Here is a 16743-nt window from a genome sequence, read left to right as displayed (position 1 = left end):
TAAGATTAGGGCAATTTCAATGTGTTAGGGGTTAAACGAACAGTCCAAGTTTCCTCTCAATTCTTAAATGCCCCCTCATTTTACCTTGAAGCACATCTTTTGTATTCATTTATTTTGTAGACAGGAGGTCTCATTATGTTGCCCAGACTGATTTTGAACTCCTGAGCTCAAATGATCCTCCTGCTTTGGCCTCCCAAAATGCAAGGATTACAGGTGTGAGCCACCACACACAGCCTCTTTTGTCTTATTAAAAATTTAGAATGTAAGGCAAACACTGATCACACTAGGCTACCAAATTGCTATTGAGGGGATTTTTTTTTTTTTTGAGACAGAGTCTCGCCCTGTCCCCCACGCTGGAATGCAGGGGCGCCTTGCAACCTCGGCTCCTTGCAACCTCCGCCTCCAGGGTTCAAATGATTCTCCTGCCTCAGCCTCCCCAGTAGCTGGGATTACAGGCGCATGCCACCACACCCGGCTAATTTTTGTATCTTTAGTAGAGACGGGGTTTCACCATGTTGGTCAGGCTGGTCTTGAACTCCTGACCTTGTGATCCGCACACCTCGGCCTCCCAAAGTGCTGAGATTACAGGCGAGAGCCACCGCACCCGGCCTATTGAGGACAATTTTTAATACTCTGAAACTATCACATAAAATAAGCGTCATAGCATTGGTCATATAAAATAAGCAACTTTATATTAGTCATTTCCCTTTAAGAAACAGATTAGAACCAAAGCAGTTAATGATCTTGAAAACGACATAAACTCTACTTAATAAGCGACTTTTAATACTCCAGAATTACTTCTTTTCCCTCCACTGCACACTATAAAAAATAGTTCCACTGCAGCCCCCATTTACCTTTCCTTTAGAACCCGATCCAACAGCGACTACTGTTGCTTGCAATACTTTTCCTTGAGATTTTTCTGGAAGCATAATGCCTCCTTTGGTTACAGTTTCAGCAGCACTCCTTTCAACCAATACTCGGTCAAAGAGTGGAAGAAACTTTCTAAACGCTTGTCCTGCCTGTAGGAAGAGAAATGTTTTGAAACAAAAACTAAATGTAATCACATTATCAACAGGCAACGCCACCGTGCTATACATCTCAACACGTTTTGGCTTTGAAAGTCAACACCAAACCTCAGCTTATTCGTTAAGGAAGCGCATTTGAATGTACTAACCAATATTCCAAGTTTAATTCCCGATTCCTTACGTCTGTTAGGGGTCGTTGTCGCTCCTCCGGTGAGCAACCAGACCAGCTTTAAGGTCAACCTTAGTTTATTCCAAGGTCAAATGTTTTCCTTCTTCAGGTTTTTCCAGAAATTTTCAGGAAACGCTGGGTCAAGCTCCCTGCCTGGCACCATGATTTTTACCCAAGATATTACACATCCACAAAGGCCCTGCAGAAGCAGGTGGGACGCTGCGCGTGCGCCCGGGTTCCCGCCCCCCTGCCTTACACACCCGCAGCACACGCGCGTGCAAAGAGCCCTGGGGGAGAAAAGGGTCGGGCGGGCCTTGCCGCTCCAAGGTGCCATCGGGCGCTGGTCACTGAGTGGCCACCAATCCCTCCCGCCCAGCCCAACAAAAGAGGGGCGTCAGGGATCCCCGTACGCCTCAGACAGGCCCGGGCCTGCAGGCCTCGGGGCCACGCGGGACTCACCATTACTCCCTCCGCCTCAGACTCGTACTCTGCTCTAGTGTAGCGCCGCAAGGAGACTCGCAGTCCGGCCCTGGCGACACGTGAAAAAATCACCCAGCGCGCAGGCGCGCTCGCCCCAGCCGTCGCCGCTAGCCCCCTCGCCCCTCCCAGGGAGGGAGGGCGGTCGCCCCGACGCGCACCGCGATTCGCCCCAAGGGCCCTGCGTAGGACGCTGACGCGAAGACTCGGAGGCGGAAGAAAAGAGGAGCTGTTTCTAGGCTTTTCTAGGCGCCCAGCCGAGGTGAAAGAACTACCCCTTCGTCCCCTCCCGGAAATGACGCGATTTGACCCTTGAGCCGTAGGGAGAGCGGCATTTTCCGGAAAGTTCTGGAACCGAGCGAGGCCCGGGAACTAGACTAAGCCGGCCGGAGAGGGCTGAGGGCGCTAGCACACCCTGCGTGGGTAGGGAGGGGCGGGGCTCGCGCGCAGGGTGTGCAGATTGCAGGGCCCCGGCTGACGGGAAGTGGGTGGGAGCTGCCTGCACACGCGGTGCCGCGGGGCGGGGGTAGAGGCGGAGGGAGGGGACACGGGCTCATTGCGGTGTGCGCCCTGCACTCTGTCCCTCACTCGCCGCCGACGACCTGTCTCGCCGCGCGCACGCCTTGCCGCCGCCCCGCAGGTACGCGGCCTTCCCGCGCCACCTCCCCCCGGCTCCTGAGACCCCCGAGTGGGCCTTCCTCCTCTGCGGTCCAGCTGGAGGGTGCGGGCGGCGACAACCTGGAGTTCCGCACCGCGCCGCACCGCAGGCCCAGGCCTGCGGGTCCAGGCCTCGCGGGTCCATGCGGGTTCCATCACGTGCGACGCGGATCCTGGACCTCGGCCGGGCGCGGGAGGGACAACTCGTGGGGATTGAATTTGGGGGATTGTAACCACTTAGGCCCGCTGGTGCAACCTGCGCCTGGCCGACTTCAGGGAACCGGGGAGGGTGGTGTACGTGAGGGAACCGCTTTTTTCCCCCGCAGGCAGCTGGGATACCGCGCCTCCAGTCTTGACCTTGTTGGGGGCGTTCGGAAAGAAGGACACGTGGGCTCGCGCCGAGTGGGCCGGGCCGCCGCCCCCAGCATCGCGGCCTTGCTGGTTGCTCTGATACAGTAGCCTTGGGTGGATCCATGGAGACACTTTGCTGAGCGGCTTTTTGCACCGTCAGGAATACTTTTAACTTCCCTGGTCACTTGGATTTGTAACTTGCCTCTCTCCGGCTGACTTGGTTTCTCAGGGGCCACAGTTGGAGTGGGTCTGCCCACAAGGCCGTTTTCGCGGTGAAAGATTAACTCGTTTTTGGCGGCAGGGATAGGTGGCCGTGGGGAAGGAGCCGCATGTGCTTTGTGCTGGTGCTATAGGTCAGGCGCCGGCCGGGGCGGCCTCTTTAGCTTGTGCTAGTGGCTGATGTTCCGAAGCTGCGGCGCCTTCCGTCAATCAGGCGTAGTGGCTGGCGGAGGTCAGCCAGGCTCAGCATCTCACGTTGCTTGCTCTGTTGCACAGGTGGGCATGTTTGTTCTGCAGCGCACCACGGGTGGTAGTTCTGATGATCTTTTTGCTTCCATCCCCAGAAATGCTTCGGTTACCCACAGTCTTTCGCCAGATGAGACCGGTGTCCAGGGTACTGGCTCCTCATCTCACTCGGGCTTATGCCAAAGATGTAAAATTTGGTGCAGATGCCCGAGCCTTAATGCTTCAAGGTGTAGACCTTTTAGCCGATGCTGTGGCCGTTACAATGGGGCCAAAGGTACCAGTATTTTTATTTTATTGTAATTACGGTATTATTAATAGCATTTTACTCACAAATAGTCGCACTGAACTATTCAACAGTACTTTCATATCCATTTTTGAGAGAACTCAGTTTACATGTAAGAATTCTGAAGTATTGGTTAGCCTTTTTTTCTTAGACATGATCTTAAAGCTTAAACTGCTTCAGCCAGATTTTCGAAACTATTTTGTTCAATGTGTGATGTAATCGGGTAGTAACTTACAGCTCAAGGTGGATTCTTAAACTCTAGGTAGAATTTCGCTGGCTTAAGTTAAAATTTGGATCCTTTCCCAGTAGTTCATGCCAAGTGTAGAGAGAAGAGTTTAACTTATCTTCCATAATTCCTTAGGTATGTGCTTGTAGATGCTAAATTTTTTTTTTTGGTTTATTGTAGTAAAATGTACACAACATAAAATTACCATTAAGTGTGCACTTTGGGGACATCAATTACATTTATGTTGTGCAGTCATCACCACCATCCATCTCCAAAACTTTTTATATGGAAAAATTGTAACTTTGTACTCATTATACAGTAGCTTCCCATTCTCTCCTCCACCCCAAGATGCTAGTTTTACCCATCGGTTTTCTGCTGTTCTCTTGTTCCAAAGCATATTTAAAATAAGTCTCATTTAATAGGGGTAATGTTTTGAGGAGGCCTTTGAAGGTGGTGTGCAGTCAAGTGGTGCTTCATTTCAGTTTGAAGACAGTTCAGATATCAAGTGATCCAACAACTGCCTAAAATACAACATTTGCACACCTCACAAATAGAAAGTAGCAGCTTTAGTTCAAATCCAAAGGATGGCCAATAATTGTGCCATGGTTGAAGTTTTATGTTGAGTGAACCTGGAAGAGCACACTACTTGCCTTGATGGTTAATATTTTAGTTAAACGGATTTTAAAACAAGTCACATTACTTTAAAAGATAACAGGCACTAACTAAAGTATAAGTGATAGGAAGATTGTTTTATTCTTTGTCTTGTGTTCTTGTTCATTTTATAAGATGACAAGTTTTAGTCCCTAGGATTTTAATCTCCTAAATTACCTAGTTCAAAATTATGCTCTTGGCAGAGAATCAGGTCATTTTGTCTGTAGACAAAGAATGTCGATAAACTTGCCCTTGAGGTTCATGCTGCAAGACTGATAAAAATGACACAACTTATGTTGAGACTTTGAAGTAGTTGCTTTATTATGAAGACTGCTCATTTTTTAAAATGTAAATCATCCTTAGGGTATGTCTAATCCTGTTACATTTTTTTCTTCTAGGGAAGAACAGTGATTATTGAGCAGAGTTGGGGAAGTCCCAAAGTAACAAAAGATGGTGTGACTGTTGCAAAGTCAATTGACTTAAAAGATAAATACAAAAACATTGGAGCTAAACTTGTTCAAGATGTTGCCAATAACACAAATGAAGAAGCTGGGGATGGCACTACCACTGCTACTGTACTGGCACGCTCTATAGCCAAGGAAGGCTTCGAGAAGATTAGCAAAGGTGCTAATCCAGTGGAAATCAGGAGAGGTAGGAATGTCTGTTGTCACCACAGTGTTCTAAACTTCAGTGTGCTTTAAGGCATTGATTCCTTGGACCTAAGGAAAGTGTTAACTTGAGGAAATTAATCCTTCTCTCATTCCTCCTCTTGGCCTGGAGAAATCTTAAACTGGGTTTTCCTTTAGCAAGCTTGGCTGTATGGTAGGTACTGTTAGGTAATTTTGATATTTTACTTAGTTGGTTTCTTTTGTTTTTAGAGACAGGGTCTTGCTCTGTAGCCCAGGCTGGACTGCACTGGAACTCCTGGGCTCAAGCAATCCTCCTGCCTCAGCCTCCAAGTAGCTGGGACTACTACAGGCACTCACCACCATTCCTGGCTAATTTTTAGTTTAGTTTTGTAGAAAGTAAGACTAAATACACTGGATCATTCAGAATGTCAGAAAGTAATGTTTTCCTCAGTTTATTTTTTCTTAATAGCACACACCATGTTATTGGTTTGTGTTTTGTTAGTGCTTGTAACTAGAGTGCAACTTAATTAACAATTTGCTCCTCCTCATGAGGTTCATGGCAGTATAGACTTAAATTCTAGTCCCATGTTTGTCATTTATTAGCTGTGTGCTAAGACTTGGTTTTCCTATCAGCAGAATTGCTATGTATATCTAGGGTATGTTAGGGTTCAAACCAGGAACCCTCTTGTAAGTAAAGGTGGGGGGAGCTATTGGTAATTTTTTGTCAGAATTGGCATACTAATTTATTACTACATTACTAATGTATCATTACCTCATCTATTTCAGTGTTTATGGGCCAAGTGAATATACTTCACTAAAAGCAGTTTTACTGTAAATCACTAACAAGTATTAATTAAGGTTATGAAGAGGACTTACCAACACCTTGCATTGGATTTTTTTTGAAGTAACAGTTCTCAAACAAGAGAGCTAGCACTATTCCCAATTGAGCAAAATGGGACTATTAAGACTGATGTAAAACAAAAATATTTTGTTAGTTCATAATACGTACTAAATTGAGGGGATTTCAGACAATTGACACCTGCAGAGGCATAGTCACAACAGATTCCTGTCATTTAAGAACTGTACTTCTTGTTGAAAATAAGGGAGTGTTAGCCATTTTGGTCCTTTTTTGCATCATCTAATGGACATGAGAAGTGTCGCGGACCCTATTGGAAACAGCATGATTGGGTTAGGAATTTGCATAGGATGAGTTCAGTGGTGAGACTTTTGAAACTATACACATCTACCTTGTTTTAGTCCTATTTTCAAAATTTTGGCATTGTGAGATTTTATTTACTGTGTGAACCTAAAGTTACTGTTTAAGTACATGCCATGCAACTCTGTGTTATTAAGAAGCACTGTCTCAGAAGCTGTGTGTAAATTTAATATTAAGGCACTAAAGACCAAGCATAGGTACATGCCTGTAGTCCCAGCTACATGGGAAGCTGAGGTGGGAGGATTGCTTGAGCCCAGGAGTTCAAGACCACCTTGGGCAACATAGTGAGACCTTGTCTACAAAAATAAAAGAAGCTGAGCATGGTGGCTTGAGCCTGTGGTCTCAGCTACTCCCTTGAGCCCAGGATGTCAGGGCTGCAGTGAGCCATGATCTGTGCTACTGCACTCTAGCCCGGGCGACACAACAAGACCCTGTCTCAAAAAAAAAAAAAAATTTTTTTTTTTTAAGTTAAGGCATTAAAATATTTGTCACAAATCTCAAGATTTCTACTTGACATAGAAGCCATGAGAGAAATAAACATTGTAATGACATATATCGTTGAACTAGGTGTGATGTTAGCTGTTGATGCTGTAATTGCTGAACTTAAAAAGCAGTCTAAACCTGTGACCACCCCTGAAGAAATTGCACAGGTAAGGACTTAACATGTTACACGTTTTTTAAAAAAAATTTAATGGCATGTGTGATTTTTTTTTTTCCTTGATCACACCAATGTCAGAATAACAATACTACCCAATCATCAATATTAGAATCATTGTTTCTTACTGCTAAAACCTTTGAAAAGAATTATGACCATAATGGTTGTCATTTAGTTCTACATGTGGTTGTCATTTTAGTTCTACATGGCTGTAAAATGGATTCATATGATTGTGAAAATGTTCTTAGCCATTGTCAAAGGTGCATAAGTTTTGTCAGTTTGTAATGAAGTCAGCATTTTTAAACTTTTTTTACAAGAATAGTTTTATGTATCATATTCTTCAAAACAATGTAGTCAAATAATGAATCGGAAAAGAGCAAAGAACCAGTACTTCATGAAAACTACCATAACGTAAATTCCCCTTCTCTCCCCTGGATGGAAGTATCAATTTGGAAGTTACTAGGAAAAGGTAAGGGAACTGACTGAGGACACTAGCCTTACCTTTTAATTTCGAAGAGTAACTGGATTATTTCAGGTTGCTACGATTTCTGCAAACGGAGACAAAGAAATTGGCAATATCATCTCTGATGCAATGAAAAAAGTTGGAAGAAAGGGTGTCATCACAGTAAAGGCAAGTGTGTTTGTATTTTTAAAGATAATTTTGAGTTATCTCATGATCAAAAGTTTGAGTTATCTGATGATCAAAACTGAATTTTTCAAACAAAAATTCTGTTTTAAAAACAGTGCTTTTTTTATTCCTTCATAGGTAGTCTCAGCACATGTATAGAATAAAGTACTTACTGTGTTTTATGTGAATTAGCCTTTGCTGCATGAAATGAATCCATCCTAACTTAAATGATTATTCAAATAAGCACTTTTGGGATTTTTTTGCAGAAGTGTAATTGGATGTCCTGGGCTGTTTCATACTCTACCCTGCATCTCTTATGGCCAGAGGGGTCTGTTTTTATTAATCTGGCCTGTAATTCCATGTTTTGTGTTCAATGAAATCCATATACCTAATTCTTTGACTTTTCATAGGATGGAAAAACACTGAATGATGAATTAGAAATTATTGAAGGCATGAAGTTTGATCGAGGCTATATTTCTCCATACTTTATTAATACATCAAAAGGTAAGAACAAATCAATAACTGAATTATTATTATTTTTATTATTTTAGACAGAGTCTCATTCTCTGTTGCCCCGGCTCCAGTGCAGTGGCATGATGTGGTGGCGCGTTGCTCACTGCAACCTCCGCCTTCCGGGTTCAAGTGATTCTCTTGCCTCAGTCTCCCAAGTAGCTGGGATTACAGTCACACGCCACCATGCCAGGCTGATTTTTGTATTTTTAGTAGAGATGGGGTTTCACCATGTTGGCCAGGCTGGTCTCTTAACTCCTGACCTCAGGTGATCCACCCACCTTGGCCTCCCAAAGTGCTGGGATTATAGGTATGAGGCACTGTGCCTGGCCAATTTTTGAATTTTTTAATAGAGACAAGGTTTAGCCATGTTGGCCAGGCTGGTTTTGAATTCCTGGCCTCAAGTCATCTGCCTGCTTTGGCCTCCTGAAATTTTTAAAATATACTTTCTAATATGTGTCAAACTATAGGTATTAGTTGGTGTCATCCTCTAAAAAATAAATGTATATATTCCAAAAGTTAATGCATATGAGAAATGAAGGAGGAAAACCAACTCACTGGTGAATTTTAAAGTGTATTGGAACCTTGGTTTCGCTTTTCATTTAAATGTATTGCAGTCATTTTTTGTATATTTTTGAAATCTTCATTATTTTTACAGGTCAGAAATGTGAATTCCAGGATGCCTATGTTCTGTTGAGTGAAAAGAAAATTTCTAGTGTCCAGTCCATTGTACCTGCTCTTGAAATTGCCAATGCTCACCGTAAGCCTTTGGTCATAATCGCTGAAGATGTTGATGGAGAAGCTCTAAGTACACTCGTCTTGAATAGGTAATAAGCAGTGGTATTTGTTGATTTATATTTCTCGGTGAAAGACAGAATTATTTGTATTGCTGTTTGCAGTTTCCATCATGTGTACCTCCACATTTGATCCAGTTGGGTTTGTATCTAGAATTGTAATTGTGTAAATCAGGTGTGCTCTAATGTATCCTTATGGTTGTGTTTTTGAAAGGAACCCCAAAGTCTTTACTATTTTGATCAGCTTTCTCATAGAATAGACTAATTTAGCACATGGGTACCTTTCTGTATTTTGCAAGTGTTTACAGTTGTTTTGAAGGCACATGACTGAATCTTGTTTTTTTTTTTTTTTTTTTTTTTTTTTTTGAGACAGAGTCTCACTCCCTGGCCCAGGCTGGAGTGCAGTGGCATAATCTTGGCTCACTGCAATCTCCATCTCCTAGGTTCAAACAGTTCTGCCTCAGCCTCCCAAGCAGCTGGGACTACAGGTGCGTGCCACCACACCTGACTAATTTTTGTATTTTTAGTAGAGACAGGGTTTCACCATATTGGCCAGGCTGGTCTCAAACTCCTGACCTTGTGATCCGCCCGCCTCAACCTCCCAAAGTGCTGGGATTACAGGTGTGAGCCACTGCGCCCGGCCTTGTAATTTTTTTATTTTTTTAATTTTTTTTTGGAGACAGAGTCTCTGTCACCCAGGCCGGAGTGCAGTAGTGCAGTGGCTCAATCTCGGCTCAAGCCTCCTGGGTTCAAGTGTCAATCTTGTTTTTTGTTTTGTTTTGTTTTTTTAAGGTTTTTCTGGTTAAAAATATGTAGATTTTCAGAATATTATTTTGCATAGAACAGGGAAGTAAACAACTAACTTCCAAATAACTCAGAGCCAGGCATGGTGGCTCACAGCTATAATCCCAGCACTTGGGGAGGCACAGGCGGGTGGATCACCTGAGATCAGGAGTTCCAGACCAGCCTGGCCAACATAGTGAAACCCCGTCTCTACTAAAAATATAAAAATTAGCAGAGCATGGTGGCGTGCGCCTGTAATCCCAGCTACTCAGAGGCTGAGGCAGGAGAATCACTTGAATCTGGGAGGCGGAAGTTGCAGTGATCCGAGATTGTGCTGCTGCACCCCGGCCTGGGCAACAAAGCGAGACTCTGTCTCTAAATAAATAACTCAGATGTAAGTGTATTTCACCATCGAATATTTTTATTTATTTTGAGAGACAGACTGTGTCACCCAGGCTGGGCTGCGGCGGCACGATCATAGCTCACTGCAGCCTTGAACTCTTGGGGTCAAGCAATCCTCCTGCCTCAGCCTCCCAAGTAGCTGGGACTACACACTTGCACAAGCACACTTGGCTGATCTTTTAATTTTTTTGTAGAGACGAGGTCTCAATATGTTGCCTAGGCTAGTCTTAAACTGTTGGTGAATCTTAAGTGATTCTCCCACCTCACCCTCCCAAAGTGCTGGGATTACAGGCATGAGCCACTACCCTTGGCTGTGATCAAGTATTTAGTCTGTTGTTAAATGTTTGCTAAATAGTCTGAAGTAGAGAAAATAGCACCCAATCTAAAATAAGGTGAGGTCTAGTCACTTATTTAAATCTACATTTTAAGCTATAGTTTACTATTAGTTTAAACTTTAAGACAGGTAATGTTCATGCTGCAGACAATCTAAGGGCATTATTAAAATGTTTGTTCTTCCTTATCTCAGAATTGAAGTATGTCAGAAGCAAGACTTTTCTTTCCATTTTGTTATAGTAGAAATGCATACATTAACAGGTAGGTTTTAGACATTACACGTGCTCATCTGACCCAAAAGCTCTAATGAGCTGCCTTACCCTGGAATGTTTTTCTTAGCTTGGATTTGCTTTATTGGAGGGATTAAGAAAAGACTTGGCTGGCCAGAAAAGACTTGGCTGGGCGTGGTGACTCATGCCTGTAATCCCAGCACTTTGGGAAGCCGAGGCGGGGGTGGATCATGAGGTCAGGAGATCGAGACCATCCTGGCTAATACGGTGAAACCCCGTCTCTACTAAAAATACAAAAAATTAGCCGGGCGTGGTGGTGGGCTGAGGCAGGAGAATGGCTTAAATCCAGGAGGCGGAGGTTGCAGTGAGCCGAGATCTCACCACTGCACTCCAGCCTGGGCGACAGAGCAAGACTCTGTCTCAAAAAAAAAAAAAAAAAAAAAAAAGACTTGAGGCCAGAAAAAAACAAGCCTACAGAGTTTTCATTAAGCCATTTTACTGCTAGTTGAAAAGTGGGATATCCAGTTTACATAGCATATAGCTTATTCCTCTGATTTTTATTTGGGTCCTTAATAAAATAGACCAGCTGTCTTGAAGTTTGAACATTGCTTCTGTTTCACAATCTGCTCTCAAATGGACATTTGATTACACATTCCAAGTATTCATTTACCTGGTAAAAATTTCAGGTGAGCTTAACAATACTGTCAGCTTTTTGTATAACATTTATAAAAGAAGTGAATTCAGAACATTGCTCATTCAAAACTCAGCATTAATATATGGAGATGTTTATTAAATGACCCTCAAATGTAATATTTAGTAATTATTGTTTTTCTACCATTCATAATAGTTATCACTGTATCCTATAACTTACTGTGATGTGATTTTTGCTGCTCGGCCTCCTGAGTAGTGGGGATTACAGGTGCCTGCTACCACATTTGGCTGATTTTTGTTATTTTCAGTAGAGACAGGGTTTCACCATCTTGGCCAGGCTGGTCTCGAACTCCTGACCTCGTGATCCACCTGCCTGGGCCTTGCAAAGTGCTGGGATTACAGGCCTGAGTCACCACGCCCGGCCAGGCCAACAGTTTATTAAGAAGGTAAACGGATATGGACAAGTATAATTAATAGAAAATAGCCTAAACTGTCTCAGATACTTCCTGTCTTAATTTGATCAAAAATTGCTAGGAAGCAAAAAAAAAAAAAAAAAAAACCAAAAAAACACACAAAAACCAAACCAGATTACTTAGGGAATCCTAAGTAATCTAGTAACAGCTTGAGGGGAATTAAACAGATAGGCATTTTTATTTCATTTAAATCTTACTATCAACTATTCTTAACAGGCTAAAGGTTGGTCTTCAGGTTGTGGCAGTCAAGGCTCCAGGGTTTGGTGACAATAGAAAGAACCAGCTTAAAGATATGGCTATTGCTACTGGTGGTGCAGTAAGTAAAATAAATGTGATAATGGTTTGCTGAATGTTTATACTTGTCTGGAATTTATAGATAGTTTAACATTTCACAATTAGATACTACAACTATCTGTTTCTTTTGGCTCTTTGGAAGGTAGGGGTTGGATTAAATTCCCGTTAATTTGCCACAAGTCTGGCCTAAGAATGAGCTTATTGACTATTCTATATTGACTAAATCTTATTGACTGAATAAGGGGGTTTCCTTTTTTTTGTTTTTTTTGGAGACGGTGTCTTGATCTGTCTTGACTATTCTTGACTTGATCTGTATTGACTATTCTTATTGACTTAAATCTGTGGGGTTTCTTTTTTTTTGAGATCAAGACAGGTGTCTTGATCTGTCACCCAGGCTGGAATGCAGTGGCACGATCTTGGCTTACTGCAACCTCCACCTTCTGGGTTCAAGCAATCCTCCCGTCTCAGCCTCCCAAGTAGCTGGGACTACAGGTGCAGTACCATGCCCAGCTAATTTTTTTAGTTTTAGTAGTGATGGGTCTCACTGTATTGCCTAGGCTTCTCAAACTTCTGGACTCAAGCAATATGCCTGCCTCCGCCTCCCAAAGTCCTGGGATTACAGGCATGAGCTACCGAGCTCAGTTTTGAAAGGTAGAAGTGTATGCTACAAGGGATGTAGGACTTGAGAGTCAAGGCCTATGGTCTTGTCCTGGCTCTACCAGTAAGTGTGACCTTCGATGTTTTTTTCTCAAGTAAGGCTGGTAATAATTACCAGAGTTGTGAGAATTGAGAATTTGGAAATGCAGTGAAAGACTATACTCAAGTCTTGTTCTGGACTAACAGTGATCTTAAAATCTCTCATTTCAAAGAAATAAAGTATTTCGATGATTCTCTTGCATGGTGTATTAATAAACTTGGTATAATGGCAGAAACTGTAACCTACAACAGGTTTACGTTTAACTCTTTTTGTAGGTGTTTGGAGAAGAGGGATTGACCCTGAATCTTGAAGACGTTCAGCCTCATGACTTAGGAAAAGTTGGAGAGGTCATTGTGACCAAAGACGATGCCATGCTCTTAAAAGGAAAAGGTGACAAGGCTCAAATTGAAAAACGTATTCAAGAAATCATTGAGCAGTTAGATGTCACAACTAGTGAATATGAAAAGGAAAAACTGAATGAACGGCTCGCAAAACTTTCAGATGGAGTGGCTGTGCTGAAGGTAACATTCATTATTATGAATAAGTTTCTTGGGTTCTGAGTCCAAGAATGATTTTGCTTCTGTAGTATTCCCCAGTAGTACCATGGAACTAAACGAATACTTGAGGAATTAACTTCATAGTGGAATTTTGTTTGTTTTGTTTTGAGCTCTTCGTCACCCAGGCTGGGATGCAGTGGTGCGATCTCGGCACACTGCAACCTCCGCCTCCTGGGTTCTCAAGCGAATCTCCTGCCTTGGCCTCCCGAGTAGCTGGGATTACAGGCACTTGCCACCATGCCTGGCTAATTTTGTATTTTTAGTGGAGACAGGGCTTCACCATGTTGGCCAGGCTGGTCTCAAACTCCTGACCTCAAGTGATCCACTCACCTCAGCCTCCCAAAGTGCTAGGATTACAGGTGTGAGCCACCACGCCCACCCCAGGATTGCTTTTTAAGTAAACTGCTTTTAAATGACTTGGCAATTAGCATCTTGAATGAACAGGCCATACTAACTGGAATTCTTTTCGTCTTTAGGTTGGTGGGACAAGTGATGTTGAAGTGAATGAAAAGAAAGACAGAGTTACAGATGCCCTTAATGCTACAAGAGCTGCTGTTGAAGAAGGCATTGTTTTGGGAGGGGGTTGTGCCCTCCTTCGATGCATTCCAGCCTTGGACTCATTGACTCCAGCTAATGAAGATCAAAAAATTGGTAAAAAGTTACCTTTTAAATGAGTTTGTGGCCTGATTTTAGTTTTTCTTAGAATAATAATGTTGCAGTCCCCTAAATGGAATAGCACATTCATTTCCTGAATAACAGAAGTAGAATAGTGCTAATGTCAGAGCTAAACATGCATCACATCTTTTTCAGAGGAAATGATTTGATCTGTAGTAGGATTGGGATTTCCCTACATCAATATCCTCACAACTTATAAATGTGTTACAATATTTACAAATGAAAGTATTAAAATTTTGCTGAAATTTCTCTGTAGGTATAGAAATTATTAAAAGAACACTCAAAATTCCAGCAATGACCATTGCTAAGAATGCAGGTGTTGAAGGATCTTTGATAGTTGAGAAAATTATGCAAAGTTCCTCAGAAGTTGGTTATGATGCTATGGCTGGAGATTTTGTGAATATGGTGGAAAAAGGAATCATTGACCCAACAAAGGTAAATGGTTGAACACTTACTAAAAAGTCTTTTGTTGTTCATTTTGTTAATGTATCCCCACATCCCAAATCTTTGATTTTGTCACCAGAAAAATAGTCTAATAGCAGTAGCAACAGCAATAGCTCTTGTGCCCATCAACAATTCTCATGTACATTTCCAGCACCTAGATATTTAATACTCCACTAAAAGGAAGCAGGATCCCTTGAGTAGCAGTTGAGTCCATGCCTGGAGGCAGGAAAAAATCAGGATGGATCTGGAACACCCTGTTCCTGCCTGGCAGTAAGAATACTTTCCAAGATACCCAGAACAGGGTTTTGTTTTGTTTTGAAGACAGAGTCGCTGTGTCGGCCAGGCTGGAGTGCAGGCAGTGACAACCTCCACCTCCTGGGTTCAAGCGATTCTCCTGCCTCAGGCTCCTAAGTAGCTGGGATTACAGGCATGCACCACCATGCCTGGCTAATTTTTGTATTTTTAGTAGAGACGGGGTCTCATCATGTTGGCCAGGCTGGTCTTGAACTCCTAACCTCAAGTCATCTACCTGCCTCAGCCTCCCAACGTGCTGGGATTACAGGTGTGAGCCACCACGCCCAGACAGAAATTTTCAATAAGTCTTGCTCATATTCTACTAAGGGAAAACTAATTAATTAAATTTTTTTCTAGGTTGTGAGAACTGCTTTATTGGATGCTGCTGGTGTGGCCTCTCTGTTAACTACAGCAGAAGTTGTAGTCACAGAAATTCCTAAAGAAGAGAAGGACCCTGGAATGGGTGCAATGGGTGGAATGGGAGGTGGTATGGGAGGTGGCATGTTCTAACTCCTAGACTAGTGCTTTACCTTTATTAATGAACTGTGACAGGAAGCCCAAGGCAGTGTTCCTCACCAATAACTTCAGAGAAGTCAGTTGGAGAAAATGAAGAAAAAGGCTGGCTGAAAATCACTATAACCATCAGTTACTGGTTTCAGTTGACAAAATATATAATGGTTTACTGCTGTCATTGTCCATGCCTACAGATAATTTATTTTGTATTTTTGAATAAAAAACATTTGTACATTCCTGATACTGGGTACAAGAGCCATGTACCAGTGTACTGCTTTCAACTTAAATCACTGAGGCATTTTTACTACTATTCTGTTAAAATCAGGATTTTAGTGCTTGCCACCACCAGATGAGAAGTTAAGCAGCCTTTCTGTGGAGAGTGAGAATAATTGTGTACAAAGTAGAGAAGTATCCAATTATGTGACAACCTTTGTGTAATAAAAATTTGTTTAAAGTTAATAATTGTGTTAGCATTTCCATGATTAGAAGATACTGAAAATTGAAAGCCAGTTGAAGGGCAGGCTGGCATGTGTGTAAAACATTATCCTATCTATGATATTTTCATGTTTCTCTTTGTTGCAGACTGAACTACATTATTCCATTGATAATGGGGAAAGACAGTTTCTATTTTCCCCGGTGCAAGGATGTAATCTCTCTTGGAGCTGTAAAATCTGGGAGGTTGGAGGGAACTCCAGCTCCTCAGCATGGCCTTTGGGCTGCTGCTGCAAGCAAGGCATTGAGGCAAATATTTCTGCTGTCCTTACCTTGGACAGAAGTAGAGGGGAGAAATAAAGTCCATCATCACATGAAAAGTCAGTCACTTGAAATCCTGTACCTAGAATACCTTTGGCTTTGGTAATTTGGTTGTGTTTGGGGTACAAAAAAAAAGGATCTATTTGATAGCACAACAGGGTGACTATAGTCAATAATAATTGTACATTTAAAAATAAAAGAATGTAATTGGATTGTAACAAAGGATACATGGTTATGGGGTGATGGTGATCACCCCTCCATTTCCATGATATGATTCTCCATGATATGATTCTCCATGATATGATTATTTCACATTGCATGCCTACATCAAAACATCTCTTGTACCCCAGAAATAAATACACCTGCTAGGTACCCAGAGAAATTTTAAAAAGGAGGATTGGTCAGCAAATGAGAGGGGATTGAATAAAAGGCATGTTAACTGAAGAAATCTTGTCTAGAATGTAGTTTGGGCTGTAAAAGTGGCAAGCAAGCAAACTCAAGTAAAAGAAATCTAGGGAGATAATTTACATCTTAAGAGGCCAACTAGTTTATTAGAAGAACAAGGAATAAGAAACACCTGGACTTAGTTCGTATTAGAGCAGGGAGAGTGACAGAAGACTAGAGATTAATAGGAGAGGAAAAATTAACCAAGTGTTTGCTATGCATTAGACATCAGGATAGGTAATTTTAACCCTCAATCTTAGGTTTGGGACTATTAAGCCTATGCTACATTTATATAAACTGAGACTCTGAAGGTCTAACTGCCAGCCGGGCCCAGTGGCTCATGCTTGTAATCCCAGCACTTTGAGAAGCTGAGGCGGGCAGATCACCTGAGGTCAGAAGTTCAAGACCAGCCTGACCCAACATGGTGAAACCCCGACTCTACTAAAAATACAAAAAATTAGCTG

At 42.5% G+C, this 16743-nt stretch overlaps 2 protein-coding genes across 5 annotated transcripts in view; one reads left to right on the top strand and one right to left on the bottom strand.

Annotated features, from left to right (window-relative positions):
- HSPE1 (heat shock protein family E (Hsp10) member 1) overlaps positions 1 to 1786 on the bottom strand; it is a 51565-nt gene extending 49779 nt beyond the window's left edge. For both annotated transcript variants that reach the window (XM_003825309.5, XM_008950644.3), the window contains exons 1-2: positions 1654 to 1786; positions 855 to 1019 (exon numbers count right to left, since the gene is read on the bottom strand). In XM_003825309.5, the coding sequence (XP_003825357.1) occupies positions 855 to 1019; positions 1654 to 1656 (168 nt within the window). In that variant the 5' untranslated portion in view covers positions 1657 to 1786. The remainder of the gene's footprint in view (positions 1 to 854; positions 1020 to 1653) is intronic.
- On the top strand, positions 1692 to 15541 carry HSPD1 (heat shock protein family D (Hsp60) member 1). 3 transcript variants are annotated; one of them, XM_034954738.3, is made up of 12 exons: positions 1692 to 1933; positions 3243 to 3418; positions 4703 to 4955; positions 6717 to 6799; positions 7340 to 7435; positions 7843 to 7936; positions 8601 to 8769; positions 11825 to 11924; positions 12875 to 13120; positions 13633 to 13807; positions 14088 to 14266; positions 14927 to 15541. In XM_034954738.3, the coding sequence occupies exons 2-12, from the start codon at positions 3245 to 3247 to the stop codon at positions 15077 to 15079; spliced, it is 1722 nt and encodes a 573-aa protein (XP_034810629.1). In that variant the 5' UTR covers positions 1692 to 1933; positions 3243 to 3244; the 3' UTR covers positions 15080 to 15541. The 3 variants fall into 3 exon arrangements, with proteins under 3 accessions (XP_034810629.1, XP_008948893.1, XP_003825353.1); XM_008950645.4 differs by lacking the exon at positions 1692 to 1933 and adding an exon at positions 1956 to 2094; XM_003825305.5 differs by lacking the exon at positions 1692 to 1933 and adding an exon at positions 2178 to 2311.
- Positions 15542 to 16743: the final 1202 nt, after the last annotated feature.

This window comes from Pan paniscus, chromosome 13 (assembly GCF_029289425.2).
Source record: "Pan paniscus chromosome 13, NHGRI_mPanPan1-v2.0_pri, whole genome shotgun sequence".
In the NCBI taxonomy this organism is placed as follows: Eukaryota; Metazoa; Chordata; class Mammalia; order Primates; family Hominidae; genus Pan; species Pan paniscus.
Note: the sequence above shows the minus strand (reverse complement) of the source record. Positions and strands in the feature narration are given on the sequence as shown.